Raw genomic sequence first — 12,019 nt, 5'->3', positions numbered from 1 at the left:
TCCCTTATCTCCGCACCTTCCTTTTATTCTCACCTATTCTTTTCCTGTACTTGCATGCTCGTGTCACTTGAGTTTCATTTAGTTGCTTTTAGCTTCTTTGTATATCACTTGTCCCTGTCACACTGGGTCTTCTCTCACCAGCAGGGTTAGACAGCTGACAAGAAAATCTCAGAATACCTCAGATTCTTCATTTTGCAGTTCCAGATACATTATTTTGAAGTAGAGGAAGCCCAAAATATTAACAGGATCTTTGCTCTAACAAAAAGGCGTATGAGTTCTTGCTTATAGATAGCTACTTCCATTCTAAAGTTTTCGAATTTACAGAAAAATACTTCAACTAATGCCTAAACTTATTTTTAGAATAGCATAGCAAATGGTATCTATGGAGGTTCATGTTTTACAGAAAGAAATATCAAGCAAGCATCAAATCTTGCACATAGGTGGATGCTTGCAACAATACTATTCACAACTAAATAACTCCTAACATACTACAAAGGGAATAACCGTTGTTGAACCGGATGTTACCTGATTCAGAGACTTGCTTGCATTGCCTCATTGATGGCTGTGTGCACAAAAAGTGGGTCTTAAAAGTAAAAGCCTAAGTGTAAAATTTTTTCCACTTTTTGTAGTGAATGTTGTGTGTTAAATGTGCAGTTTTAAATGCAGGTTGTAAGTGCAATAAAATGCTGAAAAATATTTAAGGAAGATGTTAACAGCCTTTAAGCATGTTTTGTTCATTATTGATATGTTTTACCTCACTAGCTCCAGAAGACAAGTCCTTCAACAAATAAATTCAGTAACTTTTAACTTCTCCTACCACAGATGAATACACAGAAATGGAATAAACCAGATCTGCTTTTAAACTGTCCAAAACATGCTAAAGGAAGTAGAGATATAACAGTAAAAATTTGGTTTTAGTATGAAATATGATCCAAGATCTTTAAAATGAGCAGTTTTCATTGAACTAGTCTTATTTATTATCTTGGCCAAAATGGCAAAGAATTACCATCATGAAAAAGATACACTTTTTATGCTCACATTGTTTTTTGTTTTATGTCTATTGTGTTTACTGGACATAGTCTTGTGCGCTTCTAAGAAGAGATGAAAAGGTGAATGAAAGTACCTACAATGTCTTGCTAGATGCTGTAGAGCTGCATTACTGGAGAACAGAAAGACAGCTCTTGAGTGATAATGATCAGGTGTTCCGCACCACTTCAAAAAGTGATGAAAACCACAAGAACGCACACAATCCCCAAATGCTAGGTAGGTCCGATTCATTTTTACAGCTAGATTCTTTTTTAATTATAAGCAACCTTATCAATGGACAATTTTTGTATATGAAATCATCATCGTATTATCTGCTTTAATATTTTCTTTGTAAACAATTTAGGAACTTAAGTTATTTAGTGGCAGTCAAGGTGTTGTGGCAAGCCTTACCATATAGTCCTCTTGGCTACAGAAGGGTATCCGTGCCATAAATGGCGCTTCTGTGCATTCCCCATTGTTAAGAAGAGTATTCTTCAGTAGAGGTCAGGTAATACATAAGCTGAGGGAAGTACTGCTGTTTTCTTAATTGAGGAGTAATAATGAGAAATGATGTTTTATACTGTAATTAAAATGACACGTCCAATTGTGTTCTTAGGGCATCTATATAATGGGATGATCTTGTAATTGCCCTGGTGTTTGACTCTTCCAAAGCACAGCGAATAGTCCTTCTGTTCTTTCCACCAGTTAATAACATGTCCCTGGTTTGTTAATGTTATGTAAAACATCACCTGCAGAAGTAACCAAAGGATTTGGCTCACCAAGATCGTATTAGTTGTGAGGTTTTCCTGACATGCTGTTGGTCTGTGAGCTGCACCTTTGATAGCTACCTCACACCTGCAGGGGTGTTTAAATCTTCCTTGGGTTCAGCTGCATGTTTTCAGGATTTGAGAGGCGAAATAGGACGGAAGTGGAGAATCACAGTGGGGCAAATGCTTGTAGTTAGTCGTGTTTTGATGTTCCTGACAAACCTGAGTGGAAAGCACCTTCCACCCACTTTCACACACAAATACCATTAAGATAAACCACTTTCAGGGTCTGCTAATCTGTATAATAGTGAGGGCAAGTACCAGAAGCATGGTAGGAATTGTGACGTGTCTTCCAACTGCACATTTTAGGAAGCTCCTTGCGGCACATTTCTCTCTCCCCGCGTGTTGTAAGCCCGTCTTGTGCAGGAGCACAATCCTGAGGTACCTGGATAACCGCGTCAATAACCTTCCCCACCGTCGCCGTGACAGCGGTTCGCTATGGGCCCACTCTCCTGTTGGTATCTCCAGGGGTGGAGCAAGGGGCAGCTGCATCAGAGGCGGGAGTGGAAGAGTCGCCGGCCCCACACAGACCGTGATGACAACAGCGCCCCCCGCCGCTCTGTCCCTCAGGGAGCGGGACACGACATGGCCGCCCCCTCACCCCGCCCACCACGGGCCGTCCTCGCTTGTGGCCGTACAACAAGATGGCGGCCACCTCTTGCCGACCTCTGCACGAAGCCGGGAGGAGGCGCTGCGGCCGTAAAGCAGCGCTGCTTTTTCCCAATACCCAGCTGTCGCAAACCGGTGAATGGCTCTGGAGAGGGACCGGGAGGGGGGGTGGGAGACACGAGCCTGTGATTGTGGCGCGGGGGGGGCGGCGGCGCTAGCGGCGGCGGCTCATCTTCCTCCTCCTACCCCCGGGGAAGCGCTGCCCGCCGGCGAGGGAAGGGGAAGATGGATCCCAACAGGATCATCCAGGCTCTGAAGGGCACCATCGACCCCAAGCTGCGTATCGCCGCCGAGAACGAGCTCAATCAGGTGAGGCGGGGGGAGCAACGGGCGGCCCCGGCCGGGACCCGCCGGCCGCCTGCCCTGCCCCGCCCCTGCCCCGCCGCGCCTCATCTCCCCCCGGCCGCCGCGCGGCACGGGGGCACCCGGCCCCGCTGGCAGGGGCGGGAGCGGGGGTCGGAGCTGGGGGGGGGTCGCCCCCTCCTCCGCGCTGAGGCGGCAGCGAAGGGCTGGGGATGGGGGACACAGGGGTCTCCGCGGGGTCTCCGCGGCGCTGGGCTCCCCCTGTGCGGGCTGCAGCGGAAAGAGGGGCCGGGGGCGGTGGCGTCCCCAGCCAGAATGGGGCCTTCCGCGCCGGCTGTCAGCAGGGCCGGGCGGGGGCGGCCTGGCAGCGGGAGGCAGAGCCGCCCTGGTCTGGCTGCCGGGACCCCCGGGGCAGGCTCTGCCGCTGCGGGACTTGCCGGTGCTGGCAGCCTGCGGGTGCGGAGAGCGGCGCCGGGCGCCCCATGTCCGCGCCGCAGGTGCCCTGGCGGGACCGCCGCCCTCACTCAATTGCACCCTTGATTTTGTGACCCTGGGAGCGGGGCGTAGCGAAGCGGAGCGCGGCGGCTCGGTCCTTGGGCTGTCCCGGGCGGTCGCGGTCAGTGTTGGGTGCTGGAAGGCGGGACGCTGAGCGCCACGCTGCCCCGAGCCCGCGGGTGCTCAGGCAGATCACAGAGTGTTAGGGATTGGAAGGGACCTCAAAAGATCATCTAGTCCAATCCCCCTGCCAGAGCAGGAACACCTAGGTGAGGTTACACAGGAATGTGTCCAGGCGGGTTTTGAATGTCTCCAGAGAAGGAGACTCCATAACCTCCCTGGGCAGCCTGTTCCAGTGCTCTGTCACTCTCACTGAGAAGAAGTTTCTTCTCATATTTAAATGGAAGCTCCTGTGTTCCAGTTCCAGATGCACGGTGACAGGGACTCCAGAATATTCCTGGTGTCCCATTCAGCAGCATGCCAAGCAAAACTTCGAGAAAGCCACATTAAGATTTTTGCGGGTAGTATTTATGACGGCATCCTGCACTTAATGTAGTGGCAGTCTGTGCTGAGCCAAAACTGTGACCAAATCTCAGTTTGGACCTTTGAGAGAAGAGAAAGTTCCCTTGCACAACATGAATAAATCTTTAACCTCTATGATTTGATGGAAGATTTGATCAATTCTATTGGAAGACTTGGATTTTTTTTGGGTGTTAACAAAACGATCAATGGGAATTGGCTGTCAGGAATTACTGCTGCTTCAGGATTGCTACTCCGGCTTAATTTTCTATTTAGGCAAATTAAAACTTCTGAATTAGCTGTAGCTAATCCTGGCTTTAGCAGTTGGCAAGTTCCTTTAGTAAATCAGTGGATTAAGTGCTGGACATTGAGAATGCTCTTGTGGATAGTTAGATAAAAATGCAAAACTTTTTTTCTTTATTTGGCCTAGTTACTTTAAAAATTCATCAGTACCTATTTTTATACCTACTGTTAAAGGCTGAGAGGGAAATTATAAATTTTTGTCAGCAGCCTGTTGCACAAGAATCAGAAGTACAATAATAAACTGCCATGTGTTTGCCAGGCTCAGAACAAAGAGGCAGATGTCTGGGTTCCTGGATCTTGCTCCTAAAACTGGCCTTTTAACATCATCAATAAGTACTGTGACACTCAGGAGAAGTTTTGAAAGTGTTTTAAGATTGAGATCTGTAAAATGTTTTAAGTTCAAGTGATGAATAATGCAATTTGCATGAAAGACCCTAGTTTTGACATTGCATGTGCATTTATCAGGCATAGGCTGAGATACGGATTTTTGTTTGAAATAGCTGACACGTTTTCTCTGTTCTAACTGTTATAACGAATGAATCTTGAAATGAAGACATATCTATTATTCTGTAGGCTTTCTGTTACTAAATGAAGCATGGTGTATCTGACTGATATAATGTACTGATGCAGTGTTGGTAGTTTGACGTGACTCTTCGGATGTGTAGAACAAAAGCGCTCCTGAGGAATGTTGCGTAATGTGGGCCTTTGGCACCTTGAAGCCTTTCAGTGCTTTTGAAGCAAGACTTCAAAGTGACTTGTCAGGCTCCTCTGTATGTAATGACAGTGTTGACATGTAACTGTCTTCCTGCAAGTACTGGAGTCCAGGTGCTGTTCTAGCTTTTATCTCGTTCTAGCAAAGGAACCAATCCACCAACCAAACAGAAAACCCTCCAGTAATAAGTACTTGAAGTGGTAATACCACACTTGGCCAAACAGAAGAGGGTCCACCTTTTTTCTCTGCACTAGTGAAAGTGATGCTGTTCCTGATACATGCTAATGGGTATTGAGGTAAATCTTCTCTTGCGTTAGCTTGTCTGCAGTATACATTTGCTTTCAAGTTTGAGTCCAGGTAATCACAGGAGCTTCCCAGAAAGTATAAATCCTACTAGTCCAGCAATATAACACCTCTCTGTAGGCACCTTATTGCTTGTGCTAATACAGAGAGTCCTTTAGAACAGGATCATAATAGTCTCAACTCCATAATTTGCTTACAGTGTAGTGTGTGGAATGGAGTTAAAATGAGTGAAAGCTTATCTAGCTGTAGAAAGTCCCGGCAGGCTTTTGAAAATGCCTCTTTCTCTTCTGTATGTTCCCGCACCTGTGTAAAGACAGAGATAAATCAATGAAGTTGCTGTCTGCCTTCTGGATTATCATCTAACTGCATTCAGAAATGAAATCAAGATTCCTTTTTTTTTTTTTTTTTCCCATTATTATATCTGTTGGAAAGCTGTTTGTGAATTTTCTTCCTCCTGTAGCTAGAAAGAAGTGTTGATTTCCAGCCTAAATAAATTTATGGTCTGTTTATATGCATTTATGCCAGTCTTACTTCTTAACTGGAATTGGTTTCTTGATACCCACTCTCACATCTTTGCCAAAGGCTGATCCCTACAGGACTGTTTTCCTACCCTCAACAGGCTGTATTTCTTTTACTTTATCGTAAAACTGAATTTATGAAATCTAATAATAGGAGAGCACAGCATTCTTCACTTTTCTGTGCCTTTGAATTAATCTTTCTTTTGCAATCTTGTCATTTATGCTTGCAGCACTCCAGAAAGTCTCATGCTCAATGCCACTAGTATGTTATTTGATACATCCTAAAACTACAGTTATCCTCTTTGTGCCTAACGCCTACATATTTCTTATCACTTAATATGCTGAGGTCCTTTTATCCTATAGTTGTTCCTCACTAAGAAACCTGAACCTTTAAGGAGAAATTCCTGTTGTCCTTTGGTGCATGACCCTGTATTATACTTTGCCCTATTACTCTGCTCCATTTTTGTTGGTGCAGTTCTGAAGATAGTTCAGTTCCTTGTAGGATTTTTCTGATCTTTCTCGTCGGATGATGCATGCTACTTCTGAGTCATCGAAAAACTTCACTTTTCTCAGTGATCTGAACACAAATGTAAGTGTGGGATTTGTCTGAAATGTGATTCTTGATAAACTAGAGCAGTAATTTCCTGCCAGGTCAGTAATATCTGTGATGTAGCAGCTGTAATTTCCCTCTTAGCCTGTTGATTTTCTAAGTGCACACATCTTTCCATCCCCCTCTTTTTCTTTCATTTTTTTCTTCAGCTCTGTCATGTCATAATCAGTATGCACTTTAGGATCATATTTATCAACCACACTGTACTTACTGGAACAGTCAATTATCATACCAAGAAAGATACTCAGTTTCTGTGCACCTCTCTTTGGTAACTGTTCTGGGCTGTTACTCTTGTTAGGTCTGTCTCATGGACTTCAGGGACTTTTGATGGTGGTTTATTTTTTTGTTAGTTTGGTTTGGTTTTTTTAATGGCTAAATACTGCTTTCATGTGCCAATTCTTGGAGTCTTGTGGAGTGTACTCTGTGATCATGTGAACATACAAAGCCGTCTCCGATTCCAATTCGGATAGGATTACCATACAATTTTTATGCATTAACCTTCATTGGCCCAACCTGCTCTAACACATTTCTTTGGCCTGTAACAAATGGGAAAATTAGGACACAATCGTAAAAATACAGCTGTTTGTTTAAATATTGAGAAGGAGGTACAGAATTTGGCTTTGACAGGAACTGGGAAGCAGTGCTGGAATAAGAGAAAGAAGCGTAAGGAGATTGCCCAAATGCAGAAGAGTCCAGAATAAAGTTGGGCTTCCTTCCATATCATCCATATCTTTGTTGAGTTGGCTCCCATAGTAGGCAGGGATGTTAAAGCCACTCTGAGCGTGACAATGAACACTACATGTTACTTAGAGGAAGGAATCTCAGGTATTTGTGATGAGGAGGTTGACATGCATGATTAGAAGTGCTGTGAAAGCTGAGTTTGAGACTGAACAAGTTTGGCAGCAGAACCCACAGCGGAAAGAAGCTCAGGTAGGTTCTTATGTTTATTTTCACTTTGTGCAAAAATACTGTGCATTTCCCCCTCCTTAAATGGTGGTTTGCACATATGCAGTGAAAGAAGAAGGTGTCTTGTGAAGTCCTAGTTCATTATAACAATCTATCTGTGACTGCCAGCATAAAAACCAAGAGAGAAAATACTATTAACAATTGTAAAAGTATTCCCCAGTGTGACAATAAGTAACACATATTCAGTGTGCAGCAAACAGAAAATAAAACTTAGTCAACCAGATAGTTGAACATTCAAATCAAATGCATGAAAGCCTTAAAATAATCTTTGTAAACAATTAATTGCATACATATTCAAGGTACATTTTTCTTTCTGTGTGTTTATCTTTGCAAACAAAGATGCGGTGCCTTGATTTTTCCAGCAGTTTTTATGTACCATGCTTGAATTCAGAGGCAGGGAGAAATAGATGTTGTTTATTACTGGTGGAGAAGGATGGGCTTGGCTTTGCTTGCAGAACCTGAGGGTGTCCAGTTTTCCACGTCCCTTGTCCTGTTGTTCTGCAGAGGAAGAAGCATCTTCCCATGCCGTTCTGTGCTCAGCTGCTGTGGTTGCTCTCATTGGAGTGGGAAGGTCACTGACAAATGCGATTATAGAGCAGTTGCTTGCTGTGGGCTTTAAATGTGACAGCAAGCAAGACACAATAATTATACTTATCTGAAATAAAGTTTAGTAGTATGTAGTGGATGATAACCAGGGAGCCAAATCTGAATGTTAGATGTGAAAATTGTTTTCTACAGTAGGATTAATTTGGGGAAGCTTTTATGTGTGTTTCCTGCTCACTTCTCCTACTATTCTAGTCCTTTACATATGACAGTGTTCATCGTATTTTCTTGGTGTCATCTGTTCTAATGCTTAATCAAATGGAAGAGGCAAAAAAATGATGCGTTCTCTGATGTTTTGAAGAATGGAGCTGACATGAGGACGATTGCATGTTAGGCCAAAAGTGAAAGGACAGAATGCAGAAAGCTGTACAGCTGCATTGCACAGATCCTGAGACAGGGGACACATGTGAAACAAGATGTGTGGGGACACAGGCATCTCCTTGGTCATTGCTGTAAATTTACTCAGTTGAATCTTACTAGTACTGTATGCCTCTTCTAGCTCAGCTGCTAGCCTTGCACAATGCTGTACCCCATCCTATTAATCCCAGTGGAAATTAAATTAGATTATTATTTTTTTAATCATAAGTGATATCTGTGATTCGTGCAAGAGTAGTCAGTACACATTTTACACAGCTTTAAAGTAATCATTGTTCCTTATAAGTACTCAGGGAAAGTTCATCTTTCAAAAACTTGTACTTTCTCCTTTAAAGTAAACATATGCCCCTGTCGAGCAGCACCTTTATAGAAAGTTTTACCAAATCACAACAACGAGAGTTCAAGGGAGTGTGATTATTCACAAAGTGCAGGAAACAGCCTGCTGTGTTACGGGAGTTGCACTGCAGGTCTTTTTCAGCCATCTGGTGCCTCCCTGCGGCTTCTGGGCACGGCTCTTCAAAACCAGCAGCTTTCCATTCCTTCCGTGGGACTGACAAGATTCCGGCACTCCTGTTCTAAAAGTTCAGGTGCAGCTCTAACAATAGAAATAACTGTCGTGCTGAATTTATTGAGCTCTGACATCTTTTCCTTGTCTCTTTCTATTTACACAGTGCACACCTGACAATTGCTCTGCACCTGCTACATGATACGTACAGCTTTACTTGCTGGTGTCCAGGAGCCTGTTGTATGGTTTCCCAAGCAAAGCAGGGAAGAATACATCCCAAGATCACAATTAGTGTGACAACTAAACCAGCAAGAATGTGCTGGTATAGGAAAAATGTTGCTGCATGCAGCTTTTTAAAAAGTCCTCTGTTCCAAAAATTGCAAGCAGCGTGTAGTTTTCCTGACCGGGTTTGTTGCTGCACAAGTGAGCAGGGTGATATTCGAGCTTCACAAATACAACAGAATTGGGTGTCTTGTTTCTAAAATGGGCACACAGTCGCTGTTGATCTCTGCAGCATTCGTGTTTCTGATGATGGGTGGGAAAGGGAGCTATGTGAAAATGTGAATGGGATGGAATGAGGAAACTAGGGCATTGCTCAAAGTCGTGATAGGAAGGTAATGTTAATAGCGTGAAGCAGAAGGATTTAGTGGGAGCTCAGTGCCATGTCCCTGTGATCTCTTTAGTGTTGTCAGTGTGTGAAGTGTAAAAAAGCCCTCATAGTGCCATGTTGGTGGGGATCGGGCCCCCCCCGAGACGCTCTGCGTATCTTCCGTGTAACTTGCGTCACCCCAGGCACTTGCTGAGAGGATTTGCTCTGCAGGCCAAGTGACCGTATTTGTACAGATCCTGGCAAAACTTCAGGGGTAGTGATTGTGTGCCAGCACAAGTGGTACCAGTAAAGCTTTCTGGAGTAGCAGTGACTTTAATGTAGATGCGGGAAAAGCTGTTTGCACAGAAAAAGGGAAGGAATTTATACTGTTACTACTGTGTCTACCCTAAATGTGATACTGGTAGGCTTACTGCAGGAAGCAACAACAAAAGAACCCCCCCAAAAGGTTGCATTCTTCATCAATATGTTTATAGTGCTAAAAGCTGTTCATAGACTGGGTCTGAGGACAGCACACTGGCACTATTTAGAAGAAAAAAGATGGTGAGAGTTCAGGCACATTTTTGCTTTTCTGTGCTGCTGGGATTCCTTGTGCTTTTCTCATCTCCCTGGGATTTGGGTGTTGAGTGCTGGAGGCTGCTGCAGCCCCGAGGGTCAGAAACCACCAGCTTCGTACCGGATTCTGGCCAATAGCGACTGAAAGACAAGCTTTGGACTCCAGTATACTTGATTAAAGGTGACCTTTGGAATCCAGTATGCTTCAGCCAGTTGACTTTGAAAGCTGGTATTTCAGCATGTCTGTAGATAAGTGGAGTTCCTGTACTGTTACAGCTTTTACTTCATTTGGAGCATTGCTTATGGATAATTAAAGTTTACAGGGAAGGGAATTGCAGGAGACTGTGCTTTTCATTTGACATTACCGCTTTTATCTGAGATCTGAGATTACTCAATAAAGATCAAATGAATCTCCGAGCACAGAGCAGGTTAGAATTACACTGTCATTATAGTGAATAAAATGAAGGCCAGAAAGTTAAACAGTTTGGTCAAATGATTGAATGACAGTGTTGTGATGCAACTTTTACACTTAGGCTTCATGAATGCAATGTTAAGCTTACTTCATTATGAAAATGTTAGATCCAGGACCTGGGTGCATGAAGAGCAGAACATACCTCTTATTTCACAGGTTTCAAACAAGGCAGAATTTATGGAAGGATGTAGTGGACTTGTACTTAAAGCGCAGCTTTGGAAACAACCACACAACTGCCAGGCATAATCTAGCTGGAAAGAAATACTATAAAAGGTGAAATAAAGAAAGTACTGCCATCTAGCCCCAGGAAACATCTCTCTTTGAACATCGAGCACACAGATCTAAGTGATGAAAGATCTGACCTACTAGTAACTACTAATGTTGCCAAGGCTTAGCAGTCACTGCACCATGCTGAGTCAACGATTCTTCACGTTGGAGGACCCCTGTTGAATGACAGCAGCATAATGCTATCAGATTTTCACATCTGTTAAATCTGGCGTGCTTTCCTCAGAAGTTCAGTGAGCATTGTTTTCTCTTTGAAATTCTTCAGCTGCATAGCTGATGTAGCATTTGAAAAGTTCTCAGGAAGACTGTGGGTTTTGAAATGTCATCTCTCCATGCTTGATTTTAATTAAAAATAGTTATTTTGCTGTGTTTCCCCAGTTTTGATTATTCTGTTATTCTAGTTGGTTAAAAGATAGATAGCTGTATAATACATAGCTGATGCAGATACTGTTTACACTTGAAAATAATTTTAAATGGTTTTCTTAATCTCTTAAAAATTCAGTATTGCTGTTATACCACAATTTATTTTGCAAGTAAATGGTATGTATTGATGAAACATGTCAATATCCATCTGACTTAGGAAGCCTAGTTAAATAATTCAAAGACAGATCTGTAGTGCTTCTCATTATGCATTCTCAGAATTATTTAAATATTCATTATCACTAATCTCTAATAGAGGGCTTTGTCACATTACTGATTCCACCCATGTGCCGTCGTAGACTCAGCTTTTACAAGTAATTATTTGGATTGCTGCACATCTGGGTAAATCCAAGTGCTAAAACCTTTCATATTTCATGAGGACAGTCAAAGAACACTGCAAAATACGTAGCTTGTAATTCTTACTCAGCTTTTGGTAATACAGTCTATTTTAAACACAGTGATTTGCTAACTTTGTTTTATGTGTTTCAGTCCTATAAGATCATCAATTTTGCTCCAAGTCTACTGCAAATCATAGTATCAGATCAAGTTGAATTTCCAGTGCGTCAAGCAGGTGAGATAAATTCCTTCTTTAGTTTTATTTGAGTAGAAAATCAGACTGTTAGTTGCTTCAAGAGGGTGTTGAGCTGTTGCAATGTGAGTTCATGTTTGTTCTGACTGTGGAAATGAGAAGGATCCATCTTTGCCATGTCTTTCCTACATGAGGATCAGGTAAAACCATGGGCATAGGGTAGAGTCCTGCTTTGGCTTCCCTGTGTTTGTAGTAATCCCTACTGGATTGCTGTGATACTGATACGCACAGAGGATAATTTCTGCTCGAAACTTGGTACCTAGGGAACCTTAGGTATTTTTCCACCTGGTGGTGAAGAAGTAGTGATGCCAAGACAAGCAGAAGTTTAAAAACAGTCGATCTCATTTGAATACCTGT

General features: G+C 43.1%; 1 protein-coding gene across 1 annotated transcript in view; it reads left to right on the top strand.

Moving 5' to 3' along the window:
- The first annotated feature begins 2,650 nt into the window (after positions 1-2,650).
- IPO8 (importin 8) overlaps positions 2,651-12,019 on the top strand; it is a 53,381-nt gene continuing 44,012 nt past the window's right edge. Inside the window, exons 1-2 of the mRNA XM_082042985.1 lie at positions 2,651-2,831; positions 11,563-11,644. Coding sequence (XP_081899111.1) covers positions 2,748-2,831; positions 11,563-11,644 — 166 coding nt within the window. The 5' untranslated portion in view covers positions 2,651-2,747. The remainder of the gene's footprint in view (positions 2,832-11,562; positions 11,645-12,019) is intronic.

The sequence above is a fragment of the Streptopelia decaocto genome (genome assembly GCF_964273445.1).
Source record: "Streptopelia decaocto genome assembly, chromosome: 1".
NCBI classification, from domain to species: Eukaryota; Metazoa; Chordata; class Aves; order Columbiformes; family Columbidae; genus Streptopelia; species Streptopelia decaocto.
Note: the sequence above shows the minus strand (reverse complement) of the source record. Positions and strands in the feature narration are given on the sequence as shown.